At 42.1% G+C, this 25,313-nt stretch overlaps 1 protein-coding gene across 2 annotated transcripts in view; it reads right to left on the reverse strand.

Moving 5' to 3' along the window:
• Window positions 1-1,087: 1,087 nt before the first annotated feature.
• The window catches only part of MED13L (mediator complex subunit 13 like), a 277,887-nt gene continuing 253,661 nt past the window's right edge, over window positions 1,088-25,313 (reverse strand). For both annotated transcript variants that reach the window (XM_027566693.1, XM_027566692.1), the window contains exons 18-31: window positions 25,036-25,215; window positions 24,209-24,432; window positions 22,207-22,399; window positions 21,063-21,489; window positions 20,090-20,309; window positions 18,840-19,028; window positions 13,481-13,704; window positions 13,150-13,292; window positions 10,170-10,328; window positions 9,204-9,380; window positions 7,917-8,074; window positions 5,102-5,263; window positions 3,356-3,468; window positions 1,088-2,389 (exon numbers count right to left, since the gene is read on the reverse strand). In XM_027566693.1, the coding sequence (XP_027422494.1) occupies window positions 2,257-2,389; window positions 3,356-3,468; window positions 5,102-5,263; window positions 7,917-8,074; window positions 9,204-9,380; window positions 10,170-10,328; window positions 13,150-13,292; window positions 13,481-13,704; window positions 18,840-19,028; window positions 20,090-20,309; window positions 21,063-21,489; window positions 22,207-22,399; window positions 24,209-24,432; window positions 25,036-25,215 (2,702 nt within the window). In that variant the 3' untranslated portion in view covers window positions 1,088-2,256. The remainder of the gene's footprint in view (window positions 2,390-3,355; window positions 3,469-5,101; window positions 5,264-7,916; window positions 8,075-9,203; window positions 9,381-10,169; window positions 10,329-13,149; window positions 13,293-13,480; window positions 13,705-18,839; window positions 19,029-20,089; window positions 20,310-21,062; window positions 21,490-22,206; window positions 22,400-24,208; window positions 24,433-25,035; window positions 25,216-25,313) is intronic.

Here is a 25,313-nt window from a genome sequence, read left to right on the forward strand (position 1 = left end):
AAATAAGTTCTCACTCTGTAGCAAATCCAGGGCTTGTACATTTCAGATTAATTCAGTAAAAAACTCACAAGTAAAATAATGCATATTTAAGGGAAATATTATACAGACTTTTTCACACAGAAGTACATAATAAGATTTTTTTAAAATCTATTGCCATTCATTTATTTTTGCACAAAAACGTATAAATATGTCACCAGCTTTTTCTTAACTTAAAAAACTTAAATAAAAGACACCAGATGAAAACTACCCTTTGCTGCCTTTTTTTTTTTAAAGTTTTTGTAGGGGTTTTTTAGTTTTTTGTGTTTTTTTCTTTTTTTGCTGAGAATTGGGTTTCTAGAGAAGAAAAGCCCCTGCATTAAAAACAGCCCATTAAAAAAAAAATTCAAAGTTCTGATGAATTCTGGGAAAAAAAGCAACCCCAAAGTGGTAAAAGATTACAAATATCTACTTTACAATTTGTCTTCTCACCAAGATAATTTTATACAAGTTTACAATCTTCATCATCTTATGCTCTTCAAAAGGCCTTGAGAATTTTTCCTTTCTGATTAAGAAAAAATAGCACTGCAATATTTTTAAAGTCAATTTTACACTGTACACATTAGATACAAATGGTTCGATATATCAGATTTTTTAACCTATACATTGCGAAAGTCAACCCCTCCCCCTCAATTGGTGGTACAGAGAACAAAATTATCCATTTACAAGTGATTTCTCTGCTTTCACATTCCCACCACACATTTTTTTTTAATGTTTTAAACGTTAGATTATTTCAAGAAAAATACTTTTACAAAATCATCAGTTATTACATTTTTTCTTTTTTTTTTTTTTTTGTTAATAACCAGAATATGGAAGTTTCTTGGAAGAACTTTTAAAATCTGCATGATTCTCTCTACAGATGACTAGAACTCTACAGCCTGACCAGAGTGGCTCACGGGAGGCAAGCCCACACCCACTGCCCTCAGATAGAAACGCACAGCAAGGTAGGGGGTAGAGACGGGGTCTTCAGGACAAGCCGCTCAGGCCTGGGGTGAGGAGTCATAAAATACTTCAGTTAGCCTTAATGCTTTAAAAAGGCATGTTTGTTTTTAAAAAGTTCCACCACAAAGGCTCAACTTCAAGTACTAATTTAATGGTTAAGTTGTAATATTTCTTTGAAATAATATTCCTATGGTCCAGAAAAAATTCACCATATTTATAACTGATGTTATGAACGAACACTTTTGATTGTGATATGTACATGAGTCCCTTTTGATCTAATGAGAGGAGAGACCTGGCTTTCAGTAAGAATTCACTAGAAAATATGTTTCCACTGTGACTATATAAAACTAACGAAGGTACTTGCCTCCATGGCTCTGGGGGGAGCCTGACTGCCTTCTGTGTAAAAATGTCCTTCATGAAACGCTGGCCACTTCTAATAAGGAACATGGCAGAGCGTTTACTCAGTTTGTTCTCGACAAAACCTACTGCTGGGTGGTTTGAATATATTATTACTTTGTAGGCATGATCCTCCCCAATTTGTATTCACTCCTTTTCCGGCTTCTAGGACAGAGGTATGTAGTCAAAGAATCCTATGGTGGATCTGAGTTGGGTTTTAGCTACTGTACCTGGTCCTCGCGAATTAAAAAAATAAAAATAAAAGAAGTCACATGACAGACAACCTAAAATAAATAAACAAAACGAAGACGTCTCCAGACCGCTTGTATCCACACACAGGTATAAAGTCAACCAAAGCACTCACGCCAGTCTAGATGGGAGCACGAGAGAGACAGAAACCCTATGATGAAATCATGTCCTTGAGCTGGTTCTTATTTTTCAAAAGTCCCAGATTATGGAGTTCAGGTAACCCACAGGCCATACACCAGGAACTGGAGGGTTTCCTCGAGGGCTACACTGCCCATGTTAAACAGAGACTGAAAACACAGACTCTTGTGCAAAAGGACAAGTCTCTTCTATTTCCCTCTTAAAAACCAACAGAAAAACTTCCTGTGGCCCAGTGGTTGGGGCCGCACACACTGTAACACTGGCTGAAAGTCACTGCTCGTGGAAGCTTCCAGGTCCATGAGAGGAGTGTCAGCGAGTCACTCTGGTACTGAACACCGCAGAAATGACATGTGCCTGTTGAGAAGGAATCACAGTGCGGGACTGTGCAGAGTGGTCTCCAAAGGAGGAAGTGGGGTATTTCAGAGTGTCGCAGGTTTCTTGGACTGAGGTTGCAGGGAGAAGGAACTGAGCCAGAGAGAACAAGTGCTTTTCCAATTAGAGTATATTCATGATGGCATTGTACAACTGAGTGAGCACCACAAAGTGGACGGGAAGGCAGGAGGTACGGTCCTGGGTGGCCGGATTGCACGTGAGCCACGACAGAGCGTTGTACTGCTCCAAAACAAACCTGCCGGAGAGAACACACAGGTCAGGGTGCCTGGCGGCCGCAGGACAAAGGCATGACCTCATTCTGTAAGTGGTCCCGCGCCCTAGCCCGGAGCCTGTCCTGACTCCCCTTCCTTCCAGACCTGCACTGTCGGATACGGCAGCCACTGCCCCTCATCAACTCAGACATGGTATATGCAGAGAACGGGCTCAGGGGTTTCAGGGACTGAGTATTTCAAAAAAGAGAAAATAGCTCATGACTATTTGTACATTGATTACCATTCAAATGATACTATTTATATGATCACTATCATATATTTTTATATATTACTAAAATTTCAAAATTTTTCTAGTAGCCATATTAAGATGGTAATTATGTGACTCACTTCTACTGGATGGTGTTGCTCTAGAGGCTCTGGAAGCCAAAATCATGTAGATTAGGTTCTTGCTTTAATTATAATTTTCAAATCATTTAAGAGTTAGGAAACATTAGAAAAAGCTTACATATCTTCTCAAGGTATATGAAGCATGTTTATAGCTTGCTAAAGTGCAAGAGAATTCTGAGAGGTATTTCCCAACCATGGAATTTGTTTTACTTTATTTATATAATCTATTTCAGGGAGGGTAGAAAATGTGTTCAAAGTCAAGTGCTTTAAGCTTCAGACGTGGTTTTCTACCTATCCACGCCTAATCTGATCTACTTTCATCACCATGACTGCCGCTTGGGAACAGGAAGTGACAGCAGCGGTGCTCATGCCCAACTACCGGTGTGACGACGTCTGCTGCCCTGTCTGTCTGTCTGTCCGTCCGTCCAAGGCATGCGTTGGAGGGATGTGGTTTCTCACTGGCTAATTCGACAGTGCTCCACTGCACAAAAGGTAACATCTCTTCCACAAACACCACATTTTACTCTTGTTTTTCCAAGGTGTTTTTCATTAAAACATATAATTTCAAACTGTACTGCTATGTTGTCTAGGTCTGAATCTACCTTAAAACATCAGACGTGGTTTTGGAGTCAAGAGGATGTGGAACCCGCTGAGAATTCCTGGCAGGGAGAAGTTCGTCCGTCTGTGCTACAGAAATGTGGTGATGCAGCGAAGCCTGGTAAAAGAACAGAGAATGTTACTGTTCGGGCCTAGTCAACTTGGGAAGGAAGCCCACGTCTGCCAGCAGCAGATACTATCTAAAGTCCCTTAGGAGTCAGGGCTTCTGTAAGTCCCTGGATTCAAGCTGCTCAGTAACCCCAAGGTGATTCCAAATAACTCCATATCCTAGAATAGAGAGAGGGAAAAAGCTATTTTTGCAAATGCCCTACAAATAATTAGTGTCCCTCCACAGGTTTTAATCTGCAGAGGCCCACAGTCTGGGTGTGGCTGACGGTGTCACTGTGATCCTCTCTCCTGACCTCCGTGCTCCGTCACTGGCGTACTGCCCTTCCAGCGTCAGTCCAGAGGCACGTGCTATCCCACCTGGAGCACCATGCCAGAGCCCTGGGTTCAGCAGGTACCAGCATGTTCTATCAACTATGAAGTTCCCCATCAATCTTTAGCATAGTTTTACTTTATTAATTTTGAAATATTTAAAGCAGAGGCCACATAAATGTTTGATTCTCCTTCAAAAGGTGACTTATTTTAAATGTTTTCTTTTCCAGCACAACTATGAACCCATAGACTTAGCATTAGCAGTCTGTTGCCACCACTGATCACTCAAATGACCAAATGACTGATCCCATCCCTGGGCAATGGGAACCCCCTCCAAGTTGGCTGTTGGTTCTTAGAAAAGACTCTAATAATCTTTGGTAACTTCCATGCTTTTAGGCATGAAAAGATGTCTCAGGACATCATGAATTTCTTACTTTGGTCCTGGAATCAGTCATTCCTTAGAGAACTCTTATTCTTTGAATGGTAAGTGGTGTTGAGAAATCATACATGTGTCAAGAAAGGTGTTTATTGCTACTAAGCTATCATCTGTAAGTCTTTTCAGTAAACAGAGCTTAAAAATGTATATTTTTTTAAGAGAGGAGAAGATAATAATTCTGACGGTAAAGATTATGGATTTTTAATATAAATTCTTTGATTTCATAATACTGTGTTAAAGTCATCAGGAAAAGAAAACTGTTTTGGTTTTAACCATCCAGGTGTATGTGTGTGTATCACGTGGATTCCTCTGTGGTGGGACTTCTGCATCAGAAGGGGTATGCCACAGTCCTGCCGAAAGAGTATGATATTCAACATCTGCATTTTTGCCAATCTATGGATTTCTTCTAGGTTCTTTCACCCAAAGTGAAGTGAGAGATCTTTTGCTTTTAACTTTAATTTGGAGTAAAAGAAATATACAGGAAAGGCATGCATAAACATAGGGTTTTTAGCTCACTCCTGCCCTACTTCTAAAAAGAACACTGGCCCCCATGAAGGGGAGGAGGAGGACAAGCAGTCATTACTGACCTCTCCCTCCCCAGGCGTAACTTCCCTGACGGCAGTAATCCTACACAGAACCACAGGGTGACCTGAGGTCTCCTCCCTGGGGAAATGTCATTCCTCTGTGACATGGTTTTGGGTTCCTCTCCTAAATTCTGCTCTCTGCCTCTAGCTGTAAGTAAAACAGCCTCAGATTTCAAGTAGACACGAGAGAATCAGGGAACAAATTCTCACCAAATTTTGAGTTTTAAGTCATTCATTCCGCCGCGCCTCCCCCCACCCCCCCGCCAAAACTTCAAACATGACACCAAACCAACCTTTAGGAAGAGGGGACACTGGTTCTGAGCCTGGGGACATGATGACCAAAACCACTGGGGGAGATTCTCGGCTTTGGCGGTTGACACAAAATACCCAAGGGCTAGAGGCTGCTGTTTCAGCTCCTCGGGTGCTTCCCTAGAAAGAAGACGCTCACCCTGGCTCTGAAAGACAAAGTCCCAAAGCGTGATCAGCATTTATCACCAAAGAAAGCTTTCTGTAAAATCTTTTCAAAAGAAATCCATATAACTGCCATGCACACATGACGGCTCTAATTGTGGGAAATCATCACGTAAGTGTAGTGAACATCCCCATACACAGAGCTGAATGGTTTTTATTTTGATGAGAACTTTAAAAAAAAATCTACGCGTAGCAACTATCAAATATACAATATGGTGTTTTTAAATGATTTCTTTCTGGCTGTGCTGGGTCTCTGTTGCGGCGCGTGGGCTGTGGAGCACAGGCCGAGCTGTCCCGCGGCACGTCCTCCTGGACCAGGGATGGACTCTGTGCCCTGTATTGGCAAGCGGATTCTTAACCACTGGACCACCAGGGAAGTCCCTACAATATGGTATTAACTATGCATTATTACATCTGCAGACACTTCTTGTGTAACTGGAAGTTCGTCCTCTCTGACACCGTCACCCAGGTTTCATCAGTTCACCGTGCACACTGTAGTGACCAGGCTGGTAGCACCTCACACAGATGAACTGATGGAGAAAGGGCGGCAGGGGAGGCAGTGTCTGCCACATCAGCCGAGTAAACAGACTTATTTTCTCTGCTTCCTTTTCTGCAGAACATAAAATCTGCTCCATGGCATTATTAGATAACAAACTAACAATGCAAGGAGTGGACTCTGACAGCTGAAGGCGCCGCACCACCACACCCATCTGCTCTTTCCCCTGCAGTCACCCAAAAACACACGCCTGACTGTCCACTGTCAACAGGTCGTAACAACTCAAGGGTCTCTAACCTGCCAGCAGTGGGAAGTCTTGTTTCAATTTACAGCAATCCCAGGAGTAAGAGATTTTTGTGAGAGCCTTACTGGGCGTTTTTTTTTTTTTTTAATTGACATTTTCCTCATCTTTGACTCTCTTAGCTAGCCTCAAGAGTTGAAAATGTACCTTTTATGCAAGCAATAATAAGTAATTCATTTGTTCTCAAAAGCCTTCTGTTTCAAAGAAAAAAAAAAACCCTCAACTACTACACCAAGTTGTAGCAATTCTGAGTTGCTTAAGAAAAACTAACTGCAACTTTGAATGCTTTCTCCTGTTGTAGCCTCTTAACTGAATATCAAAGAAGGGTTAATGGTTCAGAAGGAGGAAATGCTGAAAGCCCGTCAGAGTTACCCGGCTGCAGGCGTTCAGGAGTGGAAAAGGCCACCTGACCAGCTTCAGCACAGAACTGTTTCAAGTGTGACATTCAATGGCTTGAGGCGCCAACCAAGGGAGAAAAGACAGCACACCTCTGCTTCTCACAAAACTAACATACTTCAGTTACCAATTCTTTGTTAGTGGACAGGCTGAATTACAACCACCAGTACTGGTAGATAGTTGCTAGTATTTCCATTTCACAGTTAAGGTAACTATGGCTGAGAAAAGTAGAGTAAACTTGTCCAAGATCGCACAAGCTAGTGAGCTGTAACTCAGAGCTGTGTTTACCAACCTCCAGGGCACACATTCCTCGCTGCAGCGCTACTGGCCTCCAGAATCACGGTAATCCTAAATTCAACCACTCAATGCAAAAGTTGTGTTCTTGGTCCCCATCACAATCTCCAGTGAGCCAATAAATTGTCATTAACGGGCAAATGCTTGAGGAGGAAGTCAAGACACGTACAATCTCTTCCTCCAGAAGGGAAAATTAGGGGGCAGGCAGTAACATGAAGGCAGACTACTGAGTTGCCGTTCCTTGGTCTCATCTGCTCTGTAACTCAAGTTTTCCATCTTCTCTTCTCTTGATTGTCCTTCAGTGAACTCAGGGCTGGCAATAAAAGTCCCACCTGACAGAAACCTAAGTCCTTTAAGAACATCTTTGTGTCTAAACGAGGGTAAACAGATTGCTTTTACTTGTCCAGTTTAAGATATTGGACAGCTATTTTTCTGTGTCCAAGCCCTCAGTCTCTTAGTATTTTAAGTATAAGACCAGGATAAGGCATGCATCACCTAGCTTTATGGCAGAACCTTTAATGCTTCAATCTTCTGCTAGTTCACCTCTAATATCCCTAGGATATTTAAAGATGAAACTAGTTGTAAGCTCTGTTTTGTCCCTTAATACTCTGGCATTAACATGGACACGTCTCCAAAATCAGCCACCTGTGGGCTCTTCCATTCCTGCAGGCTGGCTACACAGGAGGTCGGACTGCCTAAAAAGGTGGAAAACACAGACCAAGACAAGGGAGGCCTCTTTCCGAATAACCATCAACAGTGTGTTCTTCAGTTAACACAGTTATTCTGCATGTTGAATAAGCAGGATTATTGAACTAGTCTCTGAAAAGCTGCTGTTTTGGCAAAAATATTACAATTAACTGGGAAACGGCAAGCAACCAAAATTAATTTTTGCTCAGAAAACAATTGCAAAAAACTCTGACAGCTGTAATGGACTATTCTTCTGATTAAACACAGTCATCAGGAATGGTAATACATTTCTTTAGAATTCCTGCCTTTGCTCAAAATGAAACAACAGAGCCACACTGACTTCACTTGTATCAGGACCACCGGGAGGAAAGGCGGATGTGGTAACGGAGGTCAGCACCTCTAGGGGCCTTCCCTCAAGGCTGCGGTGGGTTTAAACGTGCCAAGTTTCCCAAGTCATGCTTACCCGACTGTGCTGAAAGTGAGAGCCCACGCCGATTCCAGACGGAGAGCCTGGGGAGGGGACTGGGGAGGAGTTAGGAGAGGAATGGAGATTCCCAGTCATTAATATGCCAATATCATTGTCCATATCATCTGGGAATGGAAGGTCAACAAACATGTCATCTAGAGGGGAGAGAGAAAAACACAAAAATTAAAAAGCTCATCCACAGCCCCGACTTAAAGCAAAACACAGTCTGCTGGCCTAGGGCTGTTCTAGGTATGCATCATTAACCACTTAGACTTAACGTGTGCCCTTTGGGTTCAAGGTGCTGCAAATAAGCCTTTCATTGTGTCCTGTCTCTAGTGATCTCCTAGTGTGAAGTATGCACAGAATGGAGAAGTAACATAAAACTCCAGCCTCCAAAGGCACATAAAACATGGCAAAACAGCTAAAGAAGCAATTTAATTAGTAAACAAAATTAAAACTGACGCCATCCAAGAAAACAGCACACTCCATCTATATATCCAATTAGCATCTAAAAACACTTAAGGCTGAATTAATGCATGCTAATAGGTGTGAACTTGGCCTGAAACTGGAGGCCTCTTACACCAGCAGATCAAAGCACACTGATTTCCCTAGGAAATTCTCTCCTGTATCATAGAAGTAAGGCACACACACAGCAGAGAACCTGGAAGGTATAAAATGGGAAGCCTCGTCACCAAGAACAGTCCCGCTGGTTCTGGTTCTGTATTATGACCCCACGATCATGCTACACATCTAACCTGTGTGCACACACGCAGGGTGATGGCCTTTCACCCTCCCCCTTTAACGGGAGCAAATGCTGCTAAAAACCCCTCAAAAAACACTGTAAATGGCTGCATAATATTGAGCATTTTACAGTTTATACTCAGTTAACAAATGCTTTAAGATATTCAAACCAAGAATATCTATTAAGAATCATCAACTAAGGAGTTGTTTCAGAGCGAATTAGATGCTGTCTGACTACTGCCCAGTAGTCTTCACCCATTTCAAACCAGCTAAGAAATATTCATTGAAAGAGTGACATCACAGCACAGACACTTTCTGCCTTTCATTTCATGAAAAACAGGAGAACGTTAATTACCCAAGAGAGGACAGTGTTTATATGGCCTTGGCAATGGTATAAATGAAATCCTCAAGACCGAAAAGATGCTTAGCCCTCCAGTTCCCTCATGCTCTATAAGCTGTTCATTACAACACAGAAGAACCTGCCGCAGCGCAGTGACTCCTTGCATTTTGGTGAAGGAGTCGAGCTGCACTGTACCCACTCACCATTGTTGGGGCTAAACCCATCTTCATTGGGATAGTTGGCTGGAGCCACCTGGATGGTTGACGACGTCGGGAACACCAAGATGTGTGTACAGGAAGCATCTTGAGGGGTGTTAAGCTGAGATGACTGCATGTTCAGTGCAGTACTTCGACCAAAAACAGAGCCCATTGTGACAGCATCTTAAAAGGCAGGGAAAAGGTATTCACTCCTTTTGTGTAGCAGTGAACAACTCCAGAAATACATTTTAAGAGGACCTGAGCTGGACTGATATGAGTCTGACACAAGTGCCATGATGGACACACATTTAAAGTTGAGCCCATTTGTTTAAATATTTTCAAGAAACTGACTCAGAGCATTTACCTATGATAGCCCAAGCCAGATTTCACATTAGGAAAGTTAAGATAAAATTGGACTGAGCCAACCAAGTATGATTTAATTAAGTATTTCTAAAAATAAAACCTTCTGTTCTCCTGTGATTGCTAATAATTTATAAAGGACTGTTCTCCCAACAGCGCAATTCTGTAGAAATGATACCATTCAACTAAAAATTGTTAAAATGCATATTCATTGAATGCATACTATATGCTAGATTCTATACTAAATCTTTACTCATCTCATTCAATCATCAAAGCCAACATCATGAGGTAAGAACTACTACCCCATGTCATAAGGAGGACAGAGCACAAAGAAATGATGTAACCCGCCCCACAGGCCGGGGTCAGGCAAATAATTCGCCATGACTCCAAGAGCTCTCGATCACACTCAGGACTCAGGCTCTCTCCCAAGTGATGGTTAACAGATAATAAAGTCACAAACCACTCCCTTGGAAGAGACCAAACGGTTTCCACTTTTGAGCCTTGAGTACAACTGTTTTTCATAAGGATACAATCTATATTTGTGTGTGAACTTCAGAATAAATGGACTGAAGTACTCTGATACCTAATTAAGAAAACTGACAAGAGAGTTACCTGGCATCACTACAAAGGAGCCCTGGGGCTCCATGGCAACCAGGCAGGCACTGAGGATAGAAGGCGAGTCTGCGGCAGAGATTCCACACATCCGGCACACGTCCTTGAGCCGTTTACTGATTGTCTGTAGTGAACATTCTCCGAGGAGGATACTCCAATCTGGAATCAAATACCACAGTCTCACACAGTCTTTGAAATGCATACTGATGTGAGCTTTGAGTGTTTTACCAGTTCTGCCTGATAATTGAATTTCCAGGATTGGGCCCTAAAGGGAATATGTCTTTATACAGGTTCCCCTCCTTGCTACAAAGAAAATGTCACTTGACCTCGATTACACTTCATTAACAAGGGAACAAAGGCCCACCATTATGGAGACTGAGGTTACGTGGGGGCCCAGCACAGATGCAGGCACATGTGCGCGTACTTTCTGTTGGGGATGCCAGTCTATTCTGCCCTTTCTCCTTCTCCAGGCCTGGTTCTTTCACACCCTCATGGATACTTTTCCTCAGAAGAGAGCACAGCTGGGGGCGAACCTCAGTTTGGTTTACTGCTCTAGGTTGGTGGTTTCATCAAAGGCGAGCAGCAGAAGGAACCAAGGGGACCCTTTCCTGGCATGCCCCGAACAGCTGGTAAGCAATGGGTCCAAGTAACATGCTCCAGATAACGCTACATTAGCTGTTCAGATTAAAAAGGTGGCACAAATTTTCTATTGTTTGTTTCTTGCCCCCAAACAAAGGCAGGATATCTCATCACAGAACCGCAGAGGGTAATGTTACTCTGGGAATTGAAGAGCACTCGGCCCTCCCTTTATTCTGACCCTGGACACACAGGAGCCCATCAGTGTGACATGGGTGCAGCTGTGCACTGTCACACCTGAGGCAACACCACGCCACCTGTCCACCGCCACATGCTGCTCTCCCTTAAAAAGTTTAAAAAACCCCAAAACTTTCACGAAAATTTCATATTCCCAATGAACAGTGAACAGAAGTGGCTGAAATAAAAAGGGTCAAGGAACACGGAGGAGGGTGTATGTTGAAAAAACCACAGAAAAACCCGAGAGATGTGAATTCAGTATTTAAGAACCAAATAAGAAAGAAAAGCCAGTATGATTCTTTTTATCACAAACACTGTGGTGATAAAGAATAGAGATTCACAAAACCGAAATCTGTGGACCCGTATCTGCTACTGCCCCACAGAAATGCAAGGTGGTGCAGAGCTCGGTTCCCCAAAGGAAGAAGCTCGTGTCCTGGACACTAGGCTGTTTCCTGTGTTTACTCCTTGAAGGCACGTTTTCTCTCAGTCTTCTGATGGAGCCCTTGGTCACACTTGTGTCCCTTCTAAAAAATCATACAAGGGAGGGCAACAGCTCTAATAATTTTCCAAAACACCAAATAACTAGACTACTAGGCTATATTTTCATCTCCTCTACTTCTTTTCTATCATATTCTAACTTTTCCCAAGGGTTAAGAGTAGCTTAAAGCCTTTAAGAAATAAGATTGACTAAAAGGTATACTATGAGAGAAGATAGGAATTCTGACAGAAATGAAATGATGAATCCCCTAATGAATTAGACCTCCAGGCTACTGATACAGACTCATTATAAGTATAATATTCTTTTAAAAATGAAAAGGGTGATATTTTTCTCTTGGCCTAGAGTATGATTTAATAATAAAAAAAACTCTGTGTATAAGAAGATTCCTAAACAAACACTTAATACATATTATATATTTGTATAAACTGCTGTTAAACCCTAATAATTAACCCCTCTGGGCACTTGATACAAGACGAGTTATCTCCATATCAGGGGGTTTATTTCAGGGTTTCCCCAAATACCTGATATAAATTTCACGTAAGAAATACTATGCACACTCCAATACAAGGGTCCACAAGGCCAGGTCGTGCCCACCACCTGATGTCAGCAAGGTCTCTGAGAACACAGCCATGCCCACTCAAGGGGGTACTGTCTGTGGCTATTGTGACATACAATAGAACAGCTGGGTTGCTCAACATGACCAGCTAGCCTGCACAGTCCAAAATATTTACTATCTGGCCCTTTACAAAGAAAGTTTGCCAACTCTGCCCTAATATACACATGAAACATGAAAACTACCAGGCTAATTTGTGACACATGCTTGCTTTTGCACACACCTTAGAAAAAATTCACATCTATATGCGTATACTGGACTTCTTATAGATACGCCATTGATAGGCCTTAAAAAAAGATAATCTAGGCCTGTTCAAATAAAACTGTACAAGTAGCTCCACGAGGATAATGAATGAGCTGGGCTCAACATCAGCCAAGGCGGCTGCCAGTGGTCAGTGGTGTTACACGGCACTTATTTTTATTCCTTTGTTGTATTTCTTATAAGGAATATAAGTTGGGGGATTCAACTTTTAAAAAAAAAAACAAAACACCTGTTCTCTTAAATTTCCAGACCACAGACTATCAGACAGTGGTGATGTTTTATAAAGATGGTTCAAATTTGCAACTACTTGTCCTTGTCAACAAGGACTATCTTGTTATCACGCCACTGAAACAATACAGTCTCCTCACCATCAACCATCAAAAACAAACAAGCAAATGCAAGTAAAGGCTGTATATGACGTTTACGATCATCCATAATCTGATATAAAATTTTCCAGGTAAAACTGACTTGTTTAAAAAAAAACAACAAAAACCACTTGTTCTTCTCACTGACTCAATACACAAATGTTAGAAACTCTAATTTAGTGTCCCTTTTATAGATTAATATAAAGAATTATTTTTCTGCTAGGTTCAATATTTAAAATTTTCTTTGTAAATGATTCTGTTGCTAATAGAAAGTCTAAAAATCACAAGTTTACCCCGTACATTTAGAAGAATCAGAAAATATAACGTGCTCTATCTACTCTTACTCCCAACTTTACTGTTTTCTCCCTCAGCTTAGTTAATGACGTTAGCTCAGCCCTCTTCCTTTCCTTTGCTTCAGGAATTTCTCACCTTTGAGTTCCCCGTGGCCTAGACGCCCGAGTCGCCCGATCACAACTCTCCAGGGCAGAGATGTCATCTGGACAATACCGACGCACCATTCCCACAACTTCTGCAGTCCGATCTTACGTGCAGATACTTTACTCCTCCGTGACCTCAAATAAATGGAAAAGGGTCCCCAAATGAGTCAGAGCTATTACTCAGTACGACAAAACCAAGAAAATTCCAAAGAACCCACCCACATGGTACCCAGTGCATTTAGGTGGGAGAGTTAGAAATATCCATGAGCTGAGAAAAGGCACAGTGTCAGTCTCCATGCACCACGAACACCAAGGCTCCTCACCTGTTTGGTAAAGCAATATTTACAATACAAGTTTCTAATAATTCTCCATGGAGATCAGTGCAGGAAGCCAAAAGCCAGCGCTGGTCGTGAGACAGACAATAGCCCACAAAGAGCACGTTGTATTTCTGGCTCGCTTCACCGAGCGTCTCTCCCGGCTCTGTCTGCTTGTCTTTGATTGGGGCCAATATAAAAGGAGGGGAGTAAAGCTGGATCGGGCTGGGCCGCTGAAATAAGAATCAAAATCAGAATCAGTAACAACACAGAGCAACTCAATTTGGTGTTCACAACAAACCCCATATAGCACTGAGGGAAACCAACAGGGAGAAATGACAACAGACTGCACCCCGACTAGTCCTATAAATAAATAATGATACAAAAAGACTGTATAAGTCACATGAGCTGGGGAACTCAAGCCAGTATTTCTTTATGAAAATAAATAATTGGCCCAACTTAGTCATTAGGAAAGTCATTAGGATTAAAACCACTATATACCCACCAGAATGTCTGAAATACAAAAGACAGACAACATCAAGTACTCATGAGAACAGGGTGACTAGAACTCTCTCTCACTGCTGGTATATGATGTGCTTTGGGAAAGTATTGACAACAGCCTTAAAAGCTGAACAAACATGTACCCTCTGATCCCCACCCCACAAACGCACATATATGCTGACAAAGGACAGGTATAAGCATGTTCCTAACAGTATCCATTTTAATAGCTCAGAAAAAAGCACACAAAACTAACAAGCCATGTGGGATGTGTTACTTCTACCTTCTGATCAGCAAGATGTTTGTGGAAGCAGGAAAAAAGAATTCCAAAAAGAAATGGAGCAACCAGAAAAAAGATGAGTTAATGTTTGCAAATGCAGAAGAAGAATTTTTCTACAAGAAGACAATCCTGAAATTCAACTACTCGGTGCAGGAGGAGAGTGACACATGTCTGGGAGGCCGATGGTCCTTTGATGATGTACCAATGAAGCCCCTGCAAACTGTGATGTTAATTCCAAGCAACAAAATGAATTAAATTATGGAAAAACTGAAAGAACATCTGTCTGTCTAACCCATCTCCCATGGACCATGGTGGGCTTGCTTCTGTTCAATTACCAGAAGACTTGGTGGAGGCTTACTTAAAAACTCATGATTTTATTCAGATGAATGTCCTCTTAGAAAAAGTAGGGTTCTGTCACCCGTGTGCGCGACACATTTACAAAATATCTTTGCTTTTTAAAATTTTGGTCAAGTTAAGAATGGCTGCTTAAAAACTTTTCTAGTAATAAGAAAAATATGGAGTAGCAATTTAAAGAACTCAATAAAAACTTCTACTTTTAGTTTTTAAATTAAAAAAAAAAAAAAAGCTCAGAAGAGAAAACAACCTAAATAACCATCAACAGTAACATGGATGCTAAGCTGTGATAAAATTACACAAGCAGGGCATCAAATGGCCAAGAGAATGAAAAAACCATCACAGGCGACAAAATGGGTAATTCTCAGCACTGAATCAAAGTCACACACAAGACTGTAAACTATAATTCCATTTACATAAAAGCCAAAAAATGGGCAAAATTACACTGTTACAAGTCAAAATAGTGATTACCACTGGAGTGACTAGAAGGGATGTTGGAGATGGATGCTTGTTATGCTTTATTTCTGGCTCTTAGTTACTTAATATTTTTACTTATAGAAATTCAGCAAGCAGTACACTTATTGACTATGCCAAAGCCTTTGACTGTGTGGATTACAATAAACTGTGGAAAATTCTGAAAGAGATGGGAATACCAGACCACCTGACCTGCCCCTTGAGAAACCTGTATGCAGGTCAGGAAGCAACAGTTAGAACTGGACATGGAACAACAGACTGGTTCCAAATAGGAAAAGGAGTACATCAAGGCTGTATATTGTCACCCTGCTTATTTAACTTACATGCAGAGTACATCATGAGAAACGCTGGGCTGGAGGAAGCACAAGCTGGAATCAAGATTGCCGGGAGAAATATCAATAACCTCAGATATGCAGATGACACCACCCTAATGGCAGAAGGTGAAGAGGAACTAAAGAGCCTCTTGATGAAAGTGAAAGAGGAGAGTGAAAAAGTGGGCTTAAAGCTCAACATTCAGAAAACGAGATCATGGCATCCGGTCCCATCACTTCATGGCAAATGGATGGGGAAACAGTGACTGACTTTATTTTCCTGGGCTCCAATATCACTGCGGATGGTGATTACAGTGATGAAATTAAAAGATGCTTACTCCTTGGCAGGAAAGTTATGACCAACCTAGATAGCATATTAAAAAGCAGAGACATTACTTTGTCCAGAAAGGTTGTCAAGGCTATGGTTTTTCCAGTGGTCATGTATGGATGTGAGAGTTGGACTGTGAAGAAAGCTGAGCGCCTAAGAATTGATGCTTTTGAATTGTGGTGTTGGAGAAGACTCTTCAGAGTCCCTTGCACTGCAAGGAGATCCAACCAGTCCATTCTGAAGGAGAGCAGTCCTGGGTGTTCATTGGAAGGACTGATGCTAAAGCTGAAACTCCAATACTTTGGCCACCTCATGCGAAGAGTTGGCTCATTGGAAAAGACTCTGATGCTGGGAGGGATTGGGGGCAGGAGGAGAAGGGGACGGCAGAGGATGAGATGGCTGGATGGCATCACTGACTCGATGGATGTGGGTCTGGGTGAACTCCGGAAGTCTGTGATGGATGGAGGCCTGGCGTGCTGCGGTTCATGGGGTCGCAAAGAGTCGGACACAACTGAGCAACTGAACTGAACACTTAAGACTGGGCACTTTTCAGTATGTATATTATACCTTACTATGTGTATGTGTGTGCAATTTAAGAAATCAAAGCATTAGCTGTTACCGAAGACAAATATTTTAGATAAACTGTGATGAAATTTAACCTTTTTGTTTACAGCTATTACATACATATCGGTATTTAGTAGACTACAGCAGGGGTCAGCAAACTTCTATAAAGGACCGGACAGCAAACACTTTAGGCCTTGCGAGTCTCTTTCACATAATCCTCTCTTTGTAAAACTGTAACTATCACTCCCATCTGACTGCTAATACACATGCAGGCTGCAGGCTGGGTTTAGCCCACAGTCAGAGTTGCCAGCCCATGAACTACAGCATAAGAAACAGTAATAATGCAATTACAGAATTTTGAAGTTAAAGGAGATTTTAGAGATAATTTAACCGAATTCCTTTATTTCAGGGATACAAAGATATTCAACAATTTGTTCAAGTTTTAAACCTAACCTTATCACTGATCCATTCACTCTCCACAGACCTGGAAATTTCACACCAGAAAAACCAAAAACACATAGCCACATAAAAACTCATACACGACTATTTAGAGCAGCATTAGTCAAGGAAATGGCAACCCACTCCAGTGTTCTTGCCTGGAGAATCCCAGGGACGGGGGAGCCTGGTGGGCTGCCGTCTATGGGGTCCCACAGAGAAGGACACGACTGAATCGACTTAGCAGTAGCAGTCACAACAGTCAGAAAGTGGAAAAGTCCACACGTCCATCCACTAATGGGATAAACAAGTTGTGGTCCATCCATATAATGGAGCATTATTTAGCCACGGAAGAAGTGCCATATGTGCTATGACATGGAGGTACCTTGAAAACATGATGTTAAGTGCAAGAAGCCACACATAAAAGCTTACATGTGGGATGATTTCATTTACATAAAACACCCAGAACAGGCAACCCTACAGAGACAGCAAGTGGGATCGTGGCTCCAGGAGCTTGCATGAGGCTGTGCCACTGCAGAAACTGCGAATCCCTGGAAGCAGAGGACTTGCATCTCGCTCACCGCTGCATAGTCGACACCTAACACAGAGTCTGGGAGCAGACACTCAGCTCCAGCCACTGAGTGAAAGTGAAATTCTACCCGCAGACTGAGGGAGAGGCCGCGCCTAGAGGTGAGCCAGGACCCTCACGCAAGGGAAGACTCAGAGACCTCAGCAAGTATTCATGATGTTTGGTTCTTAGGTTTTTAATTAAGTCAAACAATTGATTTCTCTCTTCCTGTTCCAAAGCAAAAGGAAAAAAAGCATATTTTTGCAATTTATTTTCATCTGAGCCTCACTGTGTCTCATGAACTCTCACGGTGTTCTGCCAGTACGTTATATAATCTTTTAAAACATTACATAATGCCTTGGGATATCTTAATATAGGCAGTCAGCCTTTACTTACTCCTATGAAAATGCAGACTGCTATTAGCTGTCACTTGAAATTGTGATAGCTTCTTATGAAAGCATAAGGAATGACTGCATCTGAATTGTACAATAACCACAAGAGGTAAAGAACTAAAAGATTTAAAACACATACAGAAAGGACAAACTCATGATTTCCAGACACAAGTAAGAAGCAGAAACGGATTTATTACAATTCTAGAAAAAGCTAGTAGAGAAAATAGATGACTTGCTCACCAAAGTAAAAAAAACACAAACTCAACAAACTAACCTAGAATTGCCAAAGACAGAACTTTTCTATAACCCCAGGGTGGATGTGAGCTGTCAGCTAAGCAGTTCCTTTCCCTGGGACCAAGCTGACTTGAACCAGGTTACAACAAATGCGGTATAAGTAGTACGTCATTTTTTTTTTTTTTTTTTAGTTTTCCAGAAAAACATTACCGACTAAAATTAGCTATTTGGGTATTAAGTTCTCTAACAGTAAAGCACTGTTTGCTGGCTCTTATTAATGGGTAATTTTTCATGCAAAAGTTGTGGAATTGATTTTTGAAGGCTTTGAAAGTCCTCAACACTGCCCTGTACATCTATCTTCAGGAAAAGATGATTTAGTAAAACAACAGCAGTATACAACTCTTGTTTAAGGCATGTTTGCCTTGGTGTTTTGGAGGTACACATCTGTAGAAGATAGGGTTAGGAAGACGGAGAGAAAACACATCCATCCACACACACAAGCACAGAGACCAGGGGAGGAGAAAGCATCAGAAGGTGAGGGGTCCGTGCGGAGTGAACACATACAACAGCTGCTCCAGGAGGAAAGAGCTGGGGGAGGTGGAGGTAGAGAGTGATTCGAGACACAGATCAGCTTCCAAAACTAATGAGCAAAATAAACATAGGAAAGCTGAACATTAGTAAGTAAAGTAAAAAGGGTAAGTGTATTGTTGCCTTAGATGTTACATCAAGAAAAAAGCAGGAGTTTGCTTGCCTCCTTTCTCAAAAAATTATACAAGTTCAGAGAAGTTATCTCCTCTATTTCAACTTAAGGATTAGAGAAATCTACCACTCTTATATAAAGGCAGAAGACAGAACAAGCAAGTAACTCTCCTGGCTTGCATCTTTAGTATAAAAGCAGTCTTTGCCAATTTCTGCCCTGCTGCTGCCTACCTCCGGGTTCTTGAGAGTCATCTCAATGCTGGCGGCAGGCCCAAATCCTGTGAGGGATTTAATGTGGATCTGTGTAGGCAGAGGTCGCCTGCACTGGCAGTACACTGAAAATGCCATGGACTTCAAGTACTGGATGTAGAAAACTTGCTCATCCTTCATTGTCTGCAGCATGTACTGGCAAGGCACAATCTACAGACACAAATACAAACAAGACTGGAAACAGATCTAACATGCTAACAGGCAGCTGGAAAATGAAACGGCATGCATTCTTTATTTGAATGGGGGAGGCAACTTTAGTCTTAAAATACAGAAATGCCAAACAATATAATTCAATCTTAATTCCTTTCAGTGACACAAAGTCTTACATTACAACTAACAGCAGTTTAAGAAGGGGTGTCACTCTGCTAGGCAAGTTACACTGTCACTTAGAAATTACCCTGTTCCCATTTTAAGGATAAATTCTCAATTTATTGTTGCTATGCCCTCAAATTTTAAAACTTGCTTTAAAATATACTTCTCAGTTCTTACACTTAATATGCACGGCATCACTGGAATTATTGTCTAATCATGTGAGATACAAACTTTGATGAAAAACTATCAACAGACTACACCAGGAGCTTTAAATTAATTCTATAGAAATGACTTGAGTTAAAAGGGACAGTAATACAAAAATCTAAACACCCATCAATTTTCACCTATTAAATTATAAACTTAAAAAATTATTACACTATGAAGTTGGCAAAGGTGCAGTGAAAATGAGCATGCTCATCCACTCCTGAGAGAACTGTAAGTAACTGTAACCTTTTGGGAAAGGAATCTGGCATTATTTATCAGTATCTTTATCTAAGAATCCACTTTAAGAAATACTTGAAATATAAAAGAGAGATTACACATAAAGATGTTTATTCTGGCAGTATTCATTTATTTACTGGTCACACTATGCAGTTTTCGGGACCCTAGTTCCCCAACCAGGGGCTGAACCTGGCCCCGGCATTGGAAGCACAGAATCCCAACCACTAGCCTGCCAAAACAGTGAAATGGTAGAAAAAAATTACATGAAAATATGATCTCAATTGTGTAAATAAACACAGAAAAGAGGTTAGAGAAACAGCAAAATACTAACTAATAATGTCTGAATCTAAAAGGTTGAATTAAGAATATTTTTTTTTCTGTTTTCATATACATACAGTTAAAAAAAATGTATTCACATTCATAAAAACAACAAAGTAAATAAACTTGCAGTTAGTTACCTGGAGAATGAAAGAATTTCTCATATGCTCAGGTAAATTATCCAGCATTTCTGTGTAGCAGCGCATCAAACTCAACAGCCAAAAGTTTCCGGAAGTGGAGTCTTCCTCCGCAGTGTACGTGAAGGGGTCCACCATGTAGATGACGACAGCCGGAGGGTAGGCTTGGCTGTCTGCAGAGTCAGGCTCCGTGGGAATGCCTATTCTCTCCCTTTCTGTAACACTGCACACAGAGCCACTTATGAGATGTGCAACATAAATTATAAAAAATACATCAACTCCAGAGCAGACCGACTCCCTGGACAGAGATTACAGAGTAAATGCAACATCAACAGGGAACAAAATGAAGGCAAACCCAGTCAGTCAGCACCAAGATAGATGGAAAATGACAATGTGCTTCTCTAAAATGGGAGATCTCTTTTCACCGCCATGGTTTCCTTCTACAAAGATGTTTTATAATGCTGTTATGTTAATACGAAGAGGTTGAAAGTCAAAATGTTAGTCACTCAGTCGTGTCGGACTCTTTGTCCAACTGTAGCCCACCAGGCTCCTCTGTCCATGGGATTCTCCAGGCAAGAATACTGGAGGGGTTGCCATTCCCTTCTCCAGGGCATCATCCCAACCCAGGGATCGAACCTGGGTCTCCTGCGTTGCAGGCAGATTCTGTACCATTTGAGCCACCAGAGAAATATTATTCATATAGTATTAATAGTAATATTAATTACACTAAGTATATTAATTAGTAAGTACATACTATTATACTAGTAATACAATAATTACTAGTAAGTTTGTAAGAAGTTCTCAAATTTCTTAACACTGAACTATAGACTGACAGGTGTTACCTTCTTTGGGGAAGAACAGAAATACAGTGCTTCACTAGGTTTAGAGACGCATGAAGTTGAGGGGGCTGGGGCACAGAGGAAGGGTAGCCCAGGGGTCCAAGCCGAGGCCACTCGGCTCGGTCAGAGCACTGTACCTTTCCTGTCCATCCTGGGAGGGCTGCGAGGAGCTCTGCCCAGGCTCGGTGTCTCCAGCGCAGCCCAGGCTCCCTTGCGTTCTCTCTGCAGTGCTGGCCCCAGTGCTGGGGTTCTGCCCCCCGACACTACCGCTGAATCCTGAGGAAGAGGTAGTGCTGATCTGGTTGATGATGGGAGCAGAGGCCGATGTGGAGACTGGGGGACCGGTGGAGCCAGAGGCCGAACTGCTTGCAGCCGGGTTCAGAGAACTGCCGTTGGAGGTGGGATTAAACGCACTGCCCGCCGAGGGCGCGGCCGAGCCTGGATTTGAAGCTAAAGGCCCAGCGCTCCCAGGTGGCACTTGCGCCTGTGCTGCTGCTGGTGGGGTCTGGTACTTAGGTGGTATCAACAGGCTGCTGTCGAGCTGCAGAGTGGCCAGATAAGGTGCTGAAAGAGGACACACAGAGAAGTGACTTCAGGGACGTCCTGCAGGTCTGGCTGATGCAGACACTCAGAACAGTCACTTTCTAAAGAGCTATGCTTCCAGGCTGCAATACTCTGGTTCTGACACCCAAAATGCTATCTCCACACTGAAACACAAGCTTGTAGATAAACAGGGAATAAACATGGGGCCACTTGTTATAAATTCTGGAAGAGCCTTCTTTGGAGAACAGAAGAAAAAGGACAAAACCAATCATTTCGTTTTCAAGAAAACCAATCATTTTCCTTTCAGACCAATTCCACACACCTTCACTAAAAACTGAGAGGCCATGTATTCTCAGACATCATGGTATATTATGCTCCTATGTGTTTAACGCCTTATAAGCTAGGTCTAAGATTCTCTTGATAATCTGGGTTAAAATTAACCAGTTAATACCAAATCATGCTGCTACATTTTTGAAACGTGGAGTAAATTAGATAAGACTTCTTTAGGCTACTTTAAATAGCTTTTCAAGAATATACATGCACATGAAAACTAACATTTAACTACTTAGAACAAAAAGATTGTGCACTCAGCCGCGAACGATTCTTTGCGACCCTATGGACGGTAGCCCGTCAGGCTCCTCTGTCCATGGGATTTTTTCAGGTAAGAATGGGGGAGGGGGGAAACAATCTGATAGTCTACATCTCAAATTTGACTTTGTCACGTAAATCTCCATTTACCTAGGTGATGGCGGCAAACTTGCGCATAAAGTTTGAGTCTGGAATGATTGTCACTCTCCTCGCTGCCCCACGGCTGGCTGAACCACTCGCTCACGAGCTCTTCCGTCAGCTTCTGCGCCACAGTCCTCCCCACACGCATGATTCCGTCGCGCAGCACTTTGCAGATGGGCTTGTGCTGCCCGAGTCGGCACATCTGACAGAACACAGTAGACCCCACTCAGAACAGGGACCCTCCCTCCTCAGAGTGCACCGTCAGCCGCTGAGATGCCTGACACACACATGGAGGCATCTTCCTTCTTCACTCAGCGTTTCCACGTGCAACCAGACCAGTAAGGTATTTGAATCTGCTCTCCTGTCTTTCCAAACCCTGGACCAGCCTCTCTAAGGAAAAATGTTCTTTCTGAAGAAAAAAATAAATGCTTGTTCACCCCAAGCACCTCCTCCCCAGCAAGGGAACACTGCTGAGCGCTACCTGACTGCTAATGGTCAAATAAAGAGCCGGATTCCTGCCTACGAAGGCTGACGGAGACATATGTCCACTGAAATCTCTTAAGTAATCCCTACTCTGGATGTTCTCCCATAGGATAACACTAACATTTTATGGGCCATCTGCTACACTGCTACATTTGGAGATCCCCAAGAGCAGAGGCCACTAAAGCAGTGGACATGCTGACTACTTTTTAAAAGTAAATAGTTGTTTTAGCACAATGAGATCCTATTATTAACCTCCAGAACATTAAAGGGGTGCTTATGGTAAAGAATGAATACAATATGTCTGCAAAAAGTAAGCTACTTAACTACATGCTCACTGGCAGGAGAGCCCATATAACTAGCCCATATTAGAGCTGATGAACAGAAGGCTTACCAAACCCCTAAAAAATCCTCTAGTGTACACTCCTCTGAAGCAGGTATACATTACTGCCAAAAGAGCAATTCTGAAGTGATCGGGTAATCCTTTTATGTTCTGTAACTTACGCTGAGAGCTTCATTTAAAAGAATGACTGGGCTTTAAAATTGCTTAGACAAGTTTTCTGCATTAGGGTAATTGTGATTCAGTATTATTATGCATCATGGCCCAGGCACAGTTTAGAAATTACTGTTTCCAAGGATTTCCTTTGGTGGCTTAATTGATGCCATTATTTCAGACATAAGCGCCTTCTCTTTTCTCTGAAGCAACATGTAAATTTACTATTTCATGTGTACTCATACATTTATAGATGGTCAATTTCTGTTATGGAATACTTTTGAAATTCAACTTGGCATCTTATTTAATAAACATTTTGGTAATGCTTATATTATGTCACAGCTCCAAACACTTTATAAACATTAATTTCATTTACTCTCATCAAATATGAAGATTAATTAGGAGGATAAGGTACAGAAACTTTAGTGTATATGTACTTTAGCAGAAGAAATACACACTAACTCTTTAAAGACAGGTATGATTCTAATTTTTCAAAAGTAACAGGACTTTATACACTAAATATACAAAATTATCTAACATTACTAGGGTTATTACATTATTAATCTGTACCAAAACTGAGTTTAAGATGTTTAAATAAAACATAACAGGGACATGAGTCACTAAACTTCTATGTGATTCAGGAATTTTCCAGCTAAACACTTTTATACTGTTTTCAGGAACTCCCCCCACCCCCAAGAGTAGATGTATTTTCTTTTTGTGAAGTTCTTCTTCTGAACAACCACTAACCCCCGGTGAGTAGTCCTTTTAAACTCAAGCACATAAACGGGGGGAAAAAACAGCTAGTAAGACTGGTAGAGGAAAATCTTTTCAATCTAATAAAATATAAAGCTATGATGGGAAAACAATGTACTTCCTGAAAAACTTGCCAACTTATCCTTTTCTTCGTCCTCCAACTATGTGCAAATTTTCCTGGAGATCTATTTTGAAGCTATTTATCCTTTAAAATTTAGCCACAACTAGAAACAGTCCGAGGCCCTGCATCATACAGACGACTTTCACCTCTCGTGTCTCTCTCACCTCATATACAGCGCTCAAGTCCCTGAAGAAAGTTTTGGCTCCTTCGAGCAAGGCCTCGTTTTCTGGACACACCACAATATAGGCAACATCACGGTGGCCCCCGTATGGGTCCAACAGCAGCCTCTCCCAAAACGGCAAGGAGAACGGCGAGATGGTGAGGAAGTCCTTGTCGTAGCCTACCAGCAGGGTGGGGATGGGCAGCGGCTCAGGAGACTCTTCAGAACCTAAAACAAGACTGCAGCTTAGGAAAGCTCTTGCGAGTCCGTTTCCCGCTACCTCCACCACTGCGCATTCTCTAGCGATTTGTCTTAATTCTGGCATCGGACATTTTATTGTAGGCTGACATGATACTCTTAGTCTTCAAATCCTCTAATTAAATGGCCCCTGATGAAGAACTTTAATTAAATGAGTCCGAACATGCTTATAAAGGTTCAGTGAGTGCAGAGCAGAGCAGGTTAGTGTTAGTTCTCTGAACAAAACGATCTACCTGCCTCTAAGACAGGCACTCTGGTCCTGACTACAAAGAAGCTGTCAGAACTAGTTCAGAGGTTCACCCAGATGAAACGGCAGTGAGCACTGGGAAGACGAGATTCTAACAAATAGTCTAGTTAGGCATTGTTTGCCCCATTGACCTTGATTATGCCAAAGACATTAAGAAATAAGTTATCTCCGAAACTGACTATTGGAAAACAAGGAGATTATAACTGTAGTAGTCAGGAGGGAAAAGATTCTATTTTGTCAGCAAAGGAAGACTTGACAGTAACTAAAGCTGCTCTTTTCACAGAAGAAAAAAATCCGAAAGAACGTCAACAGGGAGAAAGGTCTACCGTAGGTTCCCCGTCCTGCCATCTTGTGGAACTGCTGCCAGGTGAGTGGTCCCTGCACGTGCTGGATGTTCTCCCAGGTCCTGCCCGTGCGCTTCTTCTGGATGGCGTCCTGGAGAAAGGGCTGCAGGGACAGCAGCGTACGGACCACGTCCTGGGAGGACAGCATGCTGATGTCTAGCACTGCAAAGGAAAACGACAGAACAGGACCCGTCAAGGCGGGCTGGCGCAGCCTCAGCAACAGGCCCTGACAGAGACGTCACTAGCAGTAGAGACTCTAA

The sequence above is a fragment of the Bos indicus x Bos taurus genome, chromosome 17 (assembly GCF_003369695.1).
Source record: "Bos indicus x Bos taurus breed Angus x Brahman F1 hybrid chromosome 17, Bos_hybrid_MaternalHap_v2.0, whole genome shotgun sequence".
NCBI classification, from domain to species: Eukaryota; Metazoa; Chordata; class Mammalia; order Artiodactyla; family Bovidae; genus Bos; species Bos indicus x Bos taurus.